This window comes from Carassius gibelio, chromosome B22, assembly GCF_023724105.1.
Source record: "Carassius gibelio isolate Cgi1373 ecotype wild population from Czech Republic chromosome B22, carGib1.2-hapl.c, whole genome shotgun sequence".
Lineage (NCBI taxonomy): Eukaryota > Metazoa > Chordata > Actinopteri > Cypriniformes > Cyprinidae > Carassius > Carassius gibelio.
Window position 1 is genome coordinate 21,523,194 of NC_068417.1, and position 14,970 is coordinate 21,538,163.

Consider the following 14,970-nt stretch of genomic DNA (forward strand, 5'->3'; position numbering starts at 1 on the left):
GTGTGTGTTGCTTTAAGAAAACGTGATTACGTTGTTGTTCCAAGAGGTAGTTTGGCACGTTAAGTTCATAACAAGAGTCGAGAATAAAAGGATTATGTTGTCCTGTTAAGACCAGTGTCATCGTTAAAACCTTTACAATACTGATGAGAATGTGATGTATATGTAAAGTGCATAGGCTAATTTAGCTAATTCAGTTTTGCTCTATAATATTGTAATCGCTTTTTTTTTCTACACACACATATACACTGCACATGAACGCACTTTTCAAACAGAAGCTTGTAACGCACATTATATATCTGTCACAGCATATAATGTGTTACGGCCAGCTCGTTTCGACCGTACATAAAGTATACAAGTACACTGAAGAAATGACTCGCAAGATTTTATTAGTCTTCAAAAACACAAATAACTTAATATTACGAAGTCTAGGGGTCAAAATCAAAAGGGGAAAATCATAATCCTGATGGGGAGGAGAAAAGGTTGGTATGGACTGTAAACAAATAAAGGTTCGCAAAACAACTGACTTCTCCATAGGGTGTCGATCCCCTGGACGAAGTGAAGAGGAGTAGTTGAGTCCAATGTCTTATCCTCTCCATAATTAAGTGGTGATCAGCTAACAGGGGTGTGCGATCTCCCAAACTCTCCTGGAAGAACACCGCCACCAGCAGGCGAGCAAGTAGAACGCAGGGTCGTAACAAATGACTATTAAAAAATACAAATTATATATAATTTTATTGCAATTAAAGGGAAAATTCAAAGTGAGTTTAATCCAAGCAGCTCTAAAAGATCTTAGAATAGTTCTGCAAAAAAAGCTTAGTTTCTGGCTTGTGTATGGAGTTATATGGAGTATAACAGCAAATTATAGTGTGTTATATAGTATAGCCTTTTTTTGCACAGGCCTATCTAAAGGGTTAATGGTCCCACCTAGTGATCAACTGTAAAAATAAAAAATTTTACCTCTTCCCAAAAGGGAAAACCACAAACAATCAAGAATGCATGATTATATTGTGTCATGGCTTTGCAATCGACAAATGTCGTTATAATGGAAGTCAATGGGGTAAAAACAGCCACCAACAACAAATTAGGGAGAAAAAATGTAAATCTAATGCTGCACAAAAACCCAATGTTGCTACTAATCTTTGACATGCCCAAGACTGTTATAAAAAGTAAAAAAGTAAAAAAAAAAAAAAAAAATCCAGCCACAATTACTTTTATATTGAAAATAAGTAATTTTGTGTGCCCCCCCCCCCCCCCCCCCCCCAAAAAATCAGTGACATCATTTATGAACTTGGCGATTCAAGAGTTATAAAATCTTGGATTTTTTAAAAACATTTGGTAGTTTTGATCAGGACTGAAGTTGATTAACAGATTTATGCAAAAAAAAAATTAGAAAAAATATGAATCTGACACATTGTTACAGCAGTTTAATTGAGTGGATGTTTTCATCCCGAACAACTTGAAAGGGTAGTGAATTTGAACAATGCACAAGGGTTAAAGAGACCTTGTGCCGTCAGCAGACACAGACAACCAAGTGTGGATACATATGGATGTTTATTAAACTACACAGGGAAACATGCTACATCTGTCCTGGTGCATGCATAATGCGTAGATTCCTGTCGAATCCTGTTCGAAGGGAAACCTTCACTATTTCATCCATGGGTTGACTGCTCCGAAGTTAATCAAAAAGCAGGAAAGTTTCTTTGTCCCAGAGACACCTCATATGCATGTTTAACTGCCGTGATTAACTGGTAACCCAAACTATGGTACAAATAATATGATGCATTTTAGATCACAAGTGTACATAATTGTCTGAGGAATAAAAAGCAGATCATTTTGATACCAAGGACGAAAACATGTAGAAGATCATAAAGCAGAGATACACTCATATACCTGAATATAAGCATTGAGAGTCTAACTAATATAGAATTGTAAGTAGACTACTACAATAGTGAAACATACAAACAATAAATACATATACCAGATACATTTGTAACTGATTAATTATAGTCTAAATGAATAAAAGTATGTGTGTTGTGTATTGTAAGAATGTGAGTTGGCTAGTCAGGCAGGCCCATTTGGTGTCTGGCATAGAGGGCTATATAGTTATCTTGGAATGTGTTTGAAGTCGGATGGGAAGACCTGTTCAGTATCTTCCAGATAATGGGGGTAAACATAGCCAATTAGCACTCATATAAATGTATACCATGGGGCTAGAGTCTGTGATTTGTATGCAAATGTCAAAAGGCTAAAAGAATCCCTAAAACATAAAGCCCAAACGATCGTACATGATCCTAAGCAGATGCTACAACAACAGTATCAAAAGTTCAAGTTGGAAAAATTGCAGGGGCTGTCAACCACACATCACTGGTACAAAAATTATCTATAGTATTTTTTGCAAAGAAGTTTTGTAAATCACACAGGTCACACCTGCGTGTTAGTATAGCAAAACAGCACAGCTAGGTAGAAGTTCCATTTTGCAACCTGGTTGCAAAATGTAGCATCTTCCTTTTGCCATCTTCTGCACAGCAGAGCAAATGACAACTTAAAACCACAAAAATAACACCTATAGCTATGTGGGTATAAAAAGGTGTGAGTAAAAACATACATTTGAAACTCTTATCTTTTTTTAACTGTAGTTTTAAATTGAAATGATTCTAAGTCATCTGTTAACGTTTGCAGCTCCAGACTGATCCTATTATAGTCCAGCCTGATCTCACAATCAAAACGTACATATTTCGACGTAAATTAAAACTGTCCAATACGTATGTGCCTTTACGTATTTACAGTGTCGTTTACGTATTATCTGGACGTAATTACAGGTTCGATACGTGTCTAAATTTACGTAAAAACAACCTCAAATACGTACAGATAGAACGTGTTCTCTGACCAGTCAGTTATGAATAGAAATTTGCTCATGAAGCTGCTTTTCAATGCGTATCTGATTAATGTTTTTAAATATTTATGTATATTTTCCCTTTTTATAATTTTTTTTTATAAATGTAAGATCCCTATACCCAACCCGAACCAAAACCTACCCATTTTATACAGAATGTTAAAAGAATAGACATAATAAAATAATTTTTTTGTAAAAATATAACATTAAAACGTTATTTTGAGCCACTAACGTTAATCCTACACCTACCCCTAAACCTACCCATAACCATTTTTTTTAACTACATAACGTTACTGTTTTAAATAAACAAATAACAGACAAACAAACTTAACGTTAATTTAAAAAATGTTTTGCGAAAATATCAAAAGTGGTACCAAAAGTAGTTCAAATGATAATGAGTTCCAGTTGCAGTCCTCTCTGGAGGTAATTGTTTTTATAGGGTACAGAGCAGAATTTAATTTACTAATCCGTGAAATTATGTATCTGTCTTCTCTCTGTGAAGGTGCACAGGCGCAGTACTGATTTCAAATGAACTGAAACACGACATGTCACAATCTGTGACGAATTACAGTAGGTGAGAACCAGGCGGCAAGGAAGTCGACCGGAAGTTGAAGTCGGCTGCGTGCTGCCATCTTGTAGCAGAACTTCATTTGCGTTAGCATTCCGATTGACTCCCATTCATTTTATCACGAATAACTTTACATCTGAGGCGTTTAAAGACTCCGTTTGTCCATTATTTATTTCTGAAGATACACGACAATGTATAAAGGGCTCATTTACCTTCTATGTTACATTATGGCCCCGTATAAACAGTTTTTGTAAAAAATAGGCTAACGATTGCGTCATAACCACTCGACTCTCTGTCGCATTACCGTACAGACAGGAGGAGAAGCTCGCAGGCAATTAACTTAATATGGCGTACTGGCGTTACATTTTAAAATACTATACAAAATAATTAATCAGAATACTTACTCCTGCTCACTCACGCCAAAGAACTCCCCGCTCAAGATCATCGTCTCTGCAAGATTAACGATGGCAGTTTGCACGCACAGCTACTAGAAGATTTACATCTGTCAGACAGGTTGCTGACGTCGTCAAGCTTCGTTTGAGTCTGCGCGTCAGAAACGGATGTGCTAAAAACTGCTAAAAATGGGCTTCAATTGGCTCAGTTGAGTTCCAATGGGGTCACTGTGTCCATTTCTTTTACTGTCTATGGTGAGAACCAATGAGCGTTCGATATCAGTGCCGTAAACCACGTCGTAACATTTCTGGCGCTATTTTCAAATTTGAATCATAACGAGCGTGGGCTTTGACTGTGACGGTCGCTGTTTCTGAGAATGAAGATGACGATCGATTGATAAAGGGCTGAATTTGGATATGTTCCTTGCAAACATCTGGATTCTAAAGATATAGAGTACAGCAAACAAATAAAATGGATATGATTTGTAATTTTATGCTTTGCTTTTGTGTATCTATGATTGTATTGTCAGTCATTGGATTAGGAGAAAATAGCACAGCAAAATATTATTATAAATATATAATATAAATTCAATAAAAACATGTATTGATATGACAATTAAATACAACAGATTTAAATAATTAAAGCCACAATTTTAATATTAATACATGGGAATTCATATACATTCACATTTTACATTAGATTATTTACGTTTTTTTAGCTGCTAACACGTAAGTATTTGTATGTTTTACTGCTATAAATATGTCAAAGTTGTATGTTTTTATGTGCATGAAAATGTAAGTAAATGTACGTGTTGCAGAACCACATTTAACGTAATAATACACACGGATTCTCATGAGATCACGTTGCAGCATAGTCAGACAATTATTTTATGAATTTCATTATTCTCTTATTTAAAGTTTCCTGTTTCCACATCAATTTTATCACAGTTCTCAATTTGAAGTCCATATGGTGCAGATGTTCCAGGTTTCTTCTTTGTTCGCTTGCTTTTTGGTTTTTCTGCTTTCTTCCACTTGTAGCCCTTAATTGATGAGATCACCAAAGTCAACATTTATTTTACCTGCTTCACAATTCCCTATACAAATCGGCCCAGTCGGGAATTGATCTGAAAACCACATATCTGCCTCCTTAACTGGAAACATTATAATCTACATAACGCATTAAATTTGTATTTTAAACTTTTATTTTATGCATGTTTGGTATTTCAAACATTAAGCTCTTTTATTTTCTATTCAGAAGAAGCTGCTCGAGATGACAATCAGACAAAACTGAAAAATAACTGGCAATGTCAGAATTCACAGCAGTTTCTGATAGTTGTGTGCTTCATACCAATCATTGTGATGTTTTTGGCAATAATAGGTGAGATTTCAGGTTTCTACATGTGTAATATAATATCTTTCTTTTAAATGCATCCTACTACATTCCTTCAGTGATCAGTTGTCACTGTGTGTGTGTGTGTGTGTGTGTGTGTGTGTGTGTGTGTGTGTCACTGCGAATGTGTAACCCCTCTCTCCCGGGTCCTCACCGCTGGACTTGGTCCGAGTGGACCTCGAACCCGGGTCTCCGGTATGGGAGGCGGATGCACTAACAAGGAGGCTAAATGACTGCAGCCATTAGTGTCTGTTTACCTTCACAGCACCTACTTGCTGGCCTCCATTACACGTGTGTCAATGTGTGTGTGTGTGTGTGTGTGTGTGTCACTGCGTGTCTTGTGTCAACGTGTGTGTGTGTCACTGCGTGTGTATATGATCATATATGATGTCTATGATGGTTCCAATATGCATCCACACTTTAGCAGGATAGGCCTATTGCCTGAACAAAAGTGCTCTGATTGCACAATGTTGCCCTGAGGCAACACACAAAAAAACACAGTTTAAGTTCAGTTCAGTTTATTTATATAGCACATTTAAAAACAACCATGGTTGACCAAAGTGCTTAACAATGTCTAGAAAAGAAAACTAGAGAGTCACATACGAATAAAACAAATACAGTAAAAACATACCAATGTCACAGCTCAGCTTGATATAAAAGCCAAGGAATACAAGTGTGTCTTAAGAAATGACTTAAAAATTCCAACAGTCTGAGCAGTTCTTATGTGTACAGGTAAACTATTCCACAAATTAGGTGCCACCACTGAAAAAGCCCGGTCACCTTTATTTTTTAACTTAGTTCTTGGAACACTGAGGAGCACCTGACTGGATGACCTCAATGCTTTAACGGGGGCATGGACATGTAAAAGCTCTGATAAATACGCAGGCGCCAACCCATTTAAGATCTTAAAAACAAACAATAAAATCTTGAATTCAATCCTGAAGCGGACAGGAAGCCAGAGTAGTGAAGCTAGGACAGGGCTAATGTGCTCATATTTTTTAGTCCCAGTCAAAAGCCGAGCTGCTGCATTTTGGACTAACTGTAAGCGTTGAAGAGATGACTTATCCAGACCAACATATAAAGAGTTACAGTAGTCTAGTCTAGATGTTATAAAAGCATGAATTACACTTTCAAACTCCTTACGTGGCAGGTAGGGCTTGACTTTAGCTAACAGTCTTAGTTGAAAGAAACTGGCTTTTACAACAGAACTAATCTGTTTTTCAAATTTAAAAGCACTGTCAAAAATCACACCGAGATTCTTGGTAAATGGACGAACATATAACCCTAAATTACCAAGTGCATCTACACAAGCACTTAAATCCCCAGGACGACCAAACACAACAATCAGTCTTATTTTCATTAAGACAAAGAAAGTTCTGATCCAACCATATTTTTAAATCTTTCAGGCAATTCAGTAATGAAAGAAACGAAGCTTTGTTATTAGTATTGACAGGCAAATAAATCTGTACATCATCTGCATAACAGTGAAAAGTGATATTGTGCTTTCTAAAAATATAGAATCATGCAGTATCAGCCGCGGAGAGTCTGTCAGTTTCTGGAAAACCCAATAAATCTCTTTTACATCAATCTGACAGTCTAATGTCACATTTTAGAAATAAGAACAATATAAGTATTTTAATAATCAGTCATACTAATTTACATGTTGATGTATATACATATATATATTTTTAGATATATTCATTTTAAATGTTAAACAGTGCTATTTATTTTACCAATTTGTAGCGCTGTGTTCCCTGGAGCTTTGCTTCCTAAAATGACTGCTCCATCCCCAAACAAAAGGCTACACCCACTTCAGCCCATCGTTTTATCGAACAGACATGTCAGGTGATATTATATGCATATATTTTTTATTAAAAAAAAAATTTTTTTGTCTGAGGGCAACACTATGCCATAGAGGGTAAAATGCTTTAATATCAGTAAACAGTCAGGTCAGAGCAAGTTCAGCGTCGATATCCTTTTTTCAAGGGCGTGTGGTAGCACTTCCTCTCTGACTCATAGTTAAGTTTACCATCTTGCTTCATATGAGCAAAACAAAGACAGAATGAAGACGGTGCAACTTTTACTCTTCTGTAAGTTACTGAGTTTAAGTTCTGTGTGATCTTCACATGAATAGTTTTCAAGGTTGAGAGTTGTGTGTTTTACCATGTGTTTTATCTTCCCAGGTCTGCTGGTGTGTCAAACTACAGAGCGTTTAACTGATAAACTGGTGAATTTAGGGGAAAATGTGACTTTAGACTGTCAGATTGATGTAAAAGACATTTATTGGGTTTTCCAGAAACTGACAGACTCTCCGCGGCTGATACTGCGAACTTTCTCATCAGAATCTGCATCATCTCATGTACAAGACCAAAGACTGAAAGACAAATATTCATCACTAACTAAGAGCCGTTTATTTATTATTAATATAACTATTCATGAATTAGGAATATATTATTGTGTAAAATCTGATCCAAAACAACTACAGTTCAGCAATGGCACCAGACTTTACATCAATGGTAAGTATTTCTAAATCACATTTACAATTGACACAAATAAAGAATTAATATATTTATAACTATAAATAATCTTAAAATTTATTATATGTGTTACTGCTATAAATGTATGCTTTTACATTGAAGTCTACCAGATGCATTAAATCATATTTGGCATAAAAACATAAAACATAAAACTGATGAGAGTTCTTCTGCTCAAACAGAATCGGCCCAAGATCAAAATGAACCAGAAGAGAAACATCAGGAACAGTTATGTGAGGAAACATTGGAGATGCACATGATTCTGAATGTTACATCCATCCTGCTGAATTTTGTGCTGATTATTGCAACAATAGGTGAGATTTCTGACATATATTCACTCTGAAAGTACAAAAAACATGATGGCATGTTCAAATTCATTTGCCCGGTAAATTACGTTTAGTGCATTCCTTTATGAAAAGTTTCTTTGAAACATAATGATCACATTGATTTCATGGCAATATAACGTAATTAAAATGTAATGCGCTTTACTTTAGGTCTTTTAATGCTCAAACTTAGGAAGCCTAGAAAAAGACGACAACAGGCCCAGAATGTGCATCCAGAACAGATCGAGGACTTAAACAACGCACAGGTAAGATTTATATTGCTATTCAATTGCCATTTAAGTTCATAATACAAAACATCTCAAGTTATTCTGTTATTTCTCTAGTAAACTCATTAGTTGTGAAATGTAAACATCTTTAGTAACTGTGAAACACATACAGTTAGCTAACATAACTCTACTAGATGTTCTACAAATTTAAAAATGTGTTCACTTGTGTGACTGAGAGGTTTATAAAGAGGCTAATGTCATTGTTATTGTTCTCGTAGTATTCTGAAATCGAGTTACCCACATGTTCACGGAGAGAAAAACCGATTCAGATAAACGGCACTTACACACTTCTTCAGAATCCAAAGCCACGTTCTGGATCAACACATGCAGATATCATCACATCGTGAAACATGCAAAGTTTATAATAAGGTCTGACACCTTCCCTGGGAGTATCATTTTCGGTATGAGTGAGTTTTATAAAGGTCAATGTATTTCTGTCACTCTTTGAATGAAACCATGTTATTCGCTTATTTATAAAATGCATAATTTGGATGTTAAAAAGACATTTTAACATATCTATCTTGATTAATGTGGTTACGGTTTACAATAAGGTTCAATGCATTAACATTAAATTACAATGGAAAAAACTTATTAATCCTGGTTAATGTTTATTCATGTTAATAAACATAACTATTATGAAGTATATTATATAAGTTTGATTGTATTGATTGTAATTGATTTTATGTGTTTAACCATGCTGGATTAGGATGATGTAGTTTGTCCCCAGACTGGCCAAAATGGTGTTTAGCTGGTTTCCCAAATCTGGACAGCCAACAAATACCCAAAACACATCAAAAACCATCAAAATAGGTCAGAAAAAAAACAACAACTAGAGAACAACAGTGAAATGTCTTCATGCATTAAGGTCAAAAACTAGTTAAAAGGTTTAAGGGTTGCTTCAGAAAAACATAAGGCAAGTGTTTTAAACTTTCTGAACATCTTTTCCTCAGGAAAGTGTTCTAGCATGCACTTGTGACTCATAAAGACATTAAAACTTTTTTAAAGAGATGGATGGAGTGTTTTATTATAATTTGGGTTAGCCTACAGTTATTTTACATTTTGTATGATAACACAATATTTCATTGGAATTAACAACATCTATACACACAGGGCCGTAACCACCATAGACACTGAGGAAAACAAGTCTGTTAGGATTGTACATATCTGTATCATACACTGTATGTATAAAACCAGATATGTATCCATTATAACATTAAGTTAGTCATTAGAGTCCTTAGCCATCTTCAAGAATCGGCTTAAAACACATCTCTTCCATCTTTATTTGACCCTCTAACTTTAACACTCACTATTCTAATTCTATTCTTTAAAAAATCTAACTACCTTTTAATCTTTTTGTATTCTATTTTCTTTTCATTTATTATGCAATTGTATATGTATGTGTGTGTTTGTATGTGTAAAGACCTCTAACTAGCTTGATCTATTCTTTTATTTTTTTATTCTATCTGTTTTCTTTTTATTTATTATATTAGTTAAAAACCCATCCTACATGTACTGTGTTAACCTAACTGAGACTTGTTATAGCAATTATATATCATTGCTCTTTTTATTGTTTTTGATTGCTTCCACTGTCTTCATCTGTAAGTCGCTTTGGATAAAAGCGTCTGCTAAATGAATAAATGTAAATGTAATGTAAGTTACAAACTAGGCGAGGTTAACTCTTAACAGAAGCAGCGTGCGAACTCCAGCGCCACCATTTTTAACAGTTAAGGGGCCATTCACATATCGCGCCTAAAAACGCGTGGAAAACGCTAGGCGCGCCGCTTTTTTCCTTCTTTCCAAAGCGCTCGGGCAGAAGCGCCCCTGAGGCGTCTGCCTTTGCTAAGCAACAATGACGTGCCCTCTCCATGAAGACACGGAAATTTCAGCAAAGGATAAATGGATTTGCAGCACTAAAATCGCTCGCAGTAGCGCTGCTACTAAATTTATTTAAAAATGGCAATCCATAAACAACTATGAACAGCAGTTCTTTCATCTTAGATGATTTTTGTTGTTACGGGAAAGGATGAAGCTGATTGGTTAGTTTTTGTCACATGACCCGCGGTGCGCTTGCGGCTCTCTGAAAAGTTGAGATGTTTTTAACTCGATGCGGTGCGGACGTGCCTGGAAAAAACGGGCGCGTCGCACCGCCCTTACGAAAAATAACCATGGTTTTATTATAGTAAAACTGTAGTAACCCATGGTTTTTTGGCGTATTGACTCCCATTTGTCTAACCACAGATTTACTACATATACCGTGGTTAAACTATGGTTAATATAGCAAAACCATGGTTAATTTGTGGTTACCATGGTTTAACTATAGTAACCATGGTTTTTTGGTTTAATTTGTAGTAAAACCATGGTTAATTTTCGTAAGGGCGCGTGCGCGTCGCGACCGCATCGCTTCCATTATGAGCGCGCATGCCGCGCGCCTACATTGAAATAACGAACTTGCGCGCGCAAAAGACACAATATGTGAACGGCCCCTAAAGAGAGCACGGTAAGATAGAAGTAGCGAAACATTTAATATTTGACATCTGTTTGTGATAAAAATGTTACAGCAGTTACACGACTGACCGTAATCATCAGCAATGCAAACTACTCGACTTTTTTTTCTCTCAAATATGAATTTTTGTATCATTTACTTGATTCATGGAAATTCAAATTGAACGTGAGACAAGAAACGATTTGTGCTTTCGCCATATTAGGCGAAATGTACAAGTTGCTGTAATGTACAAGTTAGTAAAGGTGTGCATATTTTAAAATGTTATATGTAATTAGTTCAAAATGATCACTTCCCTGCTAGAATTAGATTTATTAGCTCTATTTCCTTCACTGTTCTTTATCTACTTTATTAAAAACAGTCTCCCCAATGCACAATAAATGGTTATGGCCTTGTACACAACAAACAGACACACGTAAAAGTCTTATTTTCTACTATATAGTTATATTCAATGAAAATGGCATTTATTTAATTGATCAAATGTACATGGGAATGGAACAATTACACTATATCTAGCATTCGGGAAGGAAAACAGCACAGTGGCGTAAACAACAAACAATAAATAGAGTTTCATTTCAATTCTTTACATCCTAACATCAGATTTTCCTCTTTAATAGATTCACATTATGCAAATCTACAAGATACAGCAATTAAGAAACATCACAAACAAATATTCTTGGTCCATCTATCAACAGGCATCAATAAATAATCTGTATATCTGTGTTTGATTGCGTCATAAAGGCGAAGTATTTACACAAGCAATTCTGTGGTACCCACATCAAAAATAAAACATTTAAATTCACTCAAATACAAAACACAAAATGTAATGGGGGTGGGGGTGACGTCATCAGTCCAGTCGGATCTTCTGATTGGTCATCCTGTAGATGATGCTGTCATACCCAGGATCCATGTTCCAGAGGTTGTACGAGATCACGATGACGGCTAAAGCTAACACGATCATCAGCCATAGGACAATGTTAAAGACCACGGCGTAATCGTAGTCGTACTTGTAGGCCAGGTTGTAGAGACTGCCCTGGTTACTCTGAAACAACCACATGTTAGCATTACATGTAGGTCAACGTTTAAAAGTAGGTCGCTACTGTACTGTAACCGTCTTTTTGTTTTTGAACAAAAGAAACAGGTTATGGGTTGGAAAGGTTAGTGTGAGATGAAACTAAACGCTACTATTTGCTAAACAGCAATTTACACATTGAATGTCTTACAGAAGGGGTCTTGAAACGATTCTTTCTTCTCGTACCCTGACGAATAAGAATAACGTTGATAATGTGGACCTGCTCCAATATCAAATGTTTGCTTTCAGAAAAGCTTATTGCAGTTAACTTACGATCTGAAGGATGGAGCGGGACTTCCTGGTCAGAGGGGCTTCAAATGTCTTCACCGTCACCACTTCTACAACCGCGTTGTTGGAGTAGACATTGGTGACGTCGTCGGCGAACTTTGTACACGCACAAACAGATTTAAATGTGAAAGTACTAAAAACAGCAGTCCTATTGTATTATTTATTACTATAATAATAGTAGTACTGTATTGGTACTAAATAGTTCTGTATTATTTAGTACTATTAATATTGTTGTTTTTGTAATATATTATTTAATACTATAAGGCCAAAAAACTAACATTTTATATCTGGAACCAAGTCGAGAAAGGTTTCAGGAGGGGGCCATGAACATTATTCATAATTTAAGATGCTACAGTTTTCATTGAATGTGTTTTTTTCTCTACAATACATTACACGGAGTGGGAGTCAAATCAGAGATGTAGCTGGGTTTTTGAATGATGTGGGTCTTAATTTGTGAATTGTGGACCCTTTCTCTGTGTAATCAGCAAGCTAGACTAACGTTAGACCCTTATCTGACCTGACGATCATAGAAAGATTTGACGAGACAATAAAGTATTGCAGATGTAAATAACGTAACAATGTGGTTGTTGCAGGGCTAACTGTCTGCTTATGGACTTTTTTGATTTGGTGTCAAACTTACCTCTAAACTCACTGTTAACTGCTTATCAACCTCTCTTCTCCGAGATTGTACTGCAGACACACACATACATACATACAGACACACACACACACAGTTTTACAAAGAGTGCCTTTTTTCATCTTAAAATAAAGCATAGTTCTATTTTTTTTTTTTTTGCCTTAAAAATGCCTTCATGCAAAAATAAATATGAAAATTGTTCTAAGGCTTTAATTAAAACAATGACAAAAAAATTACTAGTCTTCCTCTTTTCTAGCAGAACATTTTTGCAACTTACAATATACACATACAATATACAATATATGTGTGTGTATATATATATATATGTGTGTGTGTGTGTGTAAATACACACACACACATTTATATATATATATATATATATATATATATATATATATATATAATATACTTTTGCTTGTGATTAAGTTTTAGAAATTCTGTAATTACAGTCATATTTATTATGATCATTTACAATACACTACTATTATACAATATGAACACATTATCAAACTATATGTTACATTATCATTACACTGTATGTTACATTATCATTACACTGTATGTTTTAAAAAAAAAAAATAATTACAGTAAAATTAGTGTGCATTGTTGCATTAGAGATCATTGTGTCAGTAAATAAAAAAAGGCCAGCACTGCAGTTATCTCAGCATCACTGATTTCACTATTTAGTTTTTATTTTTATATTTCCAGTCTGATTTAAATTTAAGTTTAGTTTAGTAGTAGTTAAGTTCTTAGTTCTTTATATTATATTATTTTAATTTATTTTTATGTCCAGTTAAAATTTATGATTAATAATAAAAAAGATAAAATATATATCTAAAATATAAAATGTGTCGTCAGGGGAGGTCAACAGTATAACATCCTTATTAAAAGTCCAATGGTATTGTGTCCTTGGCTGGTAAAAACAAACACAGCTTAACAAAAAGCAAACTTTAACCACATTTAAATTACTTTACATCCTTAATTCTGAAAATGGCTAAGCTCACAAGTGGGACTGGACTTAGTTGGGAACCCATTTTATATATATATATACATTTTGTAACTATAACGACAGGACATTTTACTCTCTCTGTGTGTGGAATTTGCATTGCGTTTGGAAGCTATTTCATGAAGATTGCATAGAAGTGAAATTGTGAAATTCTCACCTTTTCCTCACCTTCTATTGCTGGCAAGTGTGATATCATGGTGTCTGAACTTCACCGGCGGATGATGTTGGCGTTGTTTGCGTGTTATTGATGCTTGTATATCAGTGGTCAAAGGTCCAAACAAAGTGCGTGATTCAGAATGTGTTTCTGACTGCAGTTGAGCAGGCAACACATTCGATTCAGCTGAATCTGTAATTGTTCTTATAATAGCGGGCGAAGAAAGAACATTTCGCAAAATGCTAATTAATTCAGTTGTAGCACTATCACTGTTCATGATTCCATGATTGTTCATGGTATATAGACAGGTTACTTCCGTTCACGTGTAAGCGACTTCCTAAAATGCCTTGCCTTCTGTTTGCACTGAAAAGTTCATGCACATCCACATATGAAATAATTTGCATATGTGACGGATGTTAATAAGGGTGTGTACTCACAATCTATATTAATGTATTTCACTAATGATCCCTCCTTTCAATTTTCATGTATTTATTTTGTATTTGCCGTTCACGAAAATGTGATAATTTAGGTTTGTCCTTTATTTGAGTCATTTTTGGGAAATGAGTTTTATATTGATTTTACGTTGTGACGTCATATCTGTTCAGCCCGCGCTGCGTCCTCAGACCGCGCTGAGCACGCTGAGGAGAGGTGGAAAAATCACAGAACGAAAACCTTTCTCATTGTTGTACTCTCTCTGCTCCATCCAGCACCTGCATGCTCCATTTCAATAAACCCTCCATCAGCAGCAGTTCCTGTGATCCGTGTCTTCATTTATAACACAACGCAGATCGAAACCGTGCCATAGACAGGCCGGTTACAGTGGTGCCGTGACCCGGATGAAGATCAGCTCACCTCGGATCTTCGTCCAAGAGTCAATGCCGTTTGATCACCGGTGGATGCTGCACTTCCGACCAGGTTCTGATGAG

General features: G+C 35.6%; 2 protein-coding genes across 9 annotated transcripts in view; one reads left to right on the forward strand and one right to left on the reverse strand.

The window, feature by feature from the left end:
- LOC127988041 (uncharacterized) overlaps nucleotides 1–14,970 on the forward strand; it is a 94,371-nt gene that overhangs the window by 56,388 nt on the left and 23,013 nt on the right. For 2 of the 7 annotated variants that reach the window (XM_052590541.1, XM_052590540.1), the window contains exon 3: nucleotides 7,960–7,978. The exons of 3 other annotated variants lie outside the window; for them this stretch is intronic. In XM_052590541.1, coding sequence (XP_052446501.1) covers nucleotides 7,960–7,978 — 19 coding nt within the window. Of the gene's footprint in view, nucleotides 1–6,835; nucleotides 7,334–7,426; nucleotides 7,760–7,959; nucleotides 7,979–14,970 lie in introns of those variants that run through there. 2 more of the 7 variants (XM_052590548.1, XM_052590544.1) reach the window with 2 other exon arrangements.
- The window catches only part of LOC127988039 (renin receptor), a 45,959-nt gene that overhangs the window by 1,932 nt on the left and 29,057 nt on the right, over nucleotides 1–14,970 (reverse strand). The window contains exon 9 of one of the 2 annotated variants that reach the window (XM_052590536.1): nucleotides 11,484–11,929. The exons of the other annotated variant lie outside the window; for it this stretch is intronic. Within the exon in view, the coding sequence (XP_052446496.1) occupies nucleotides 11,735–11,929 (195 nt within the window). The 3' untranslated portion in view covers nucleotides 11,484–11,734. Of the gene's footprint in view, nucleotides 1–11,483; nucleotides 11,930–14,970 lie in introns of those variants that run through there. 2 annotated transcript variants of the gene reach the window in all.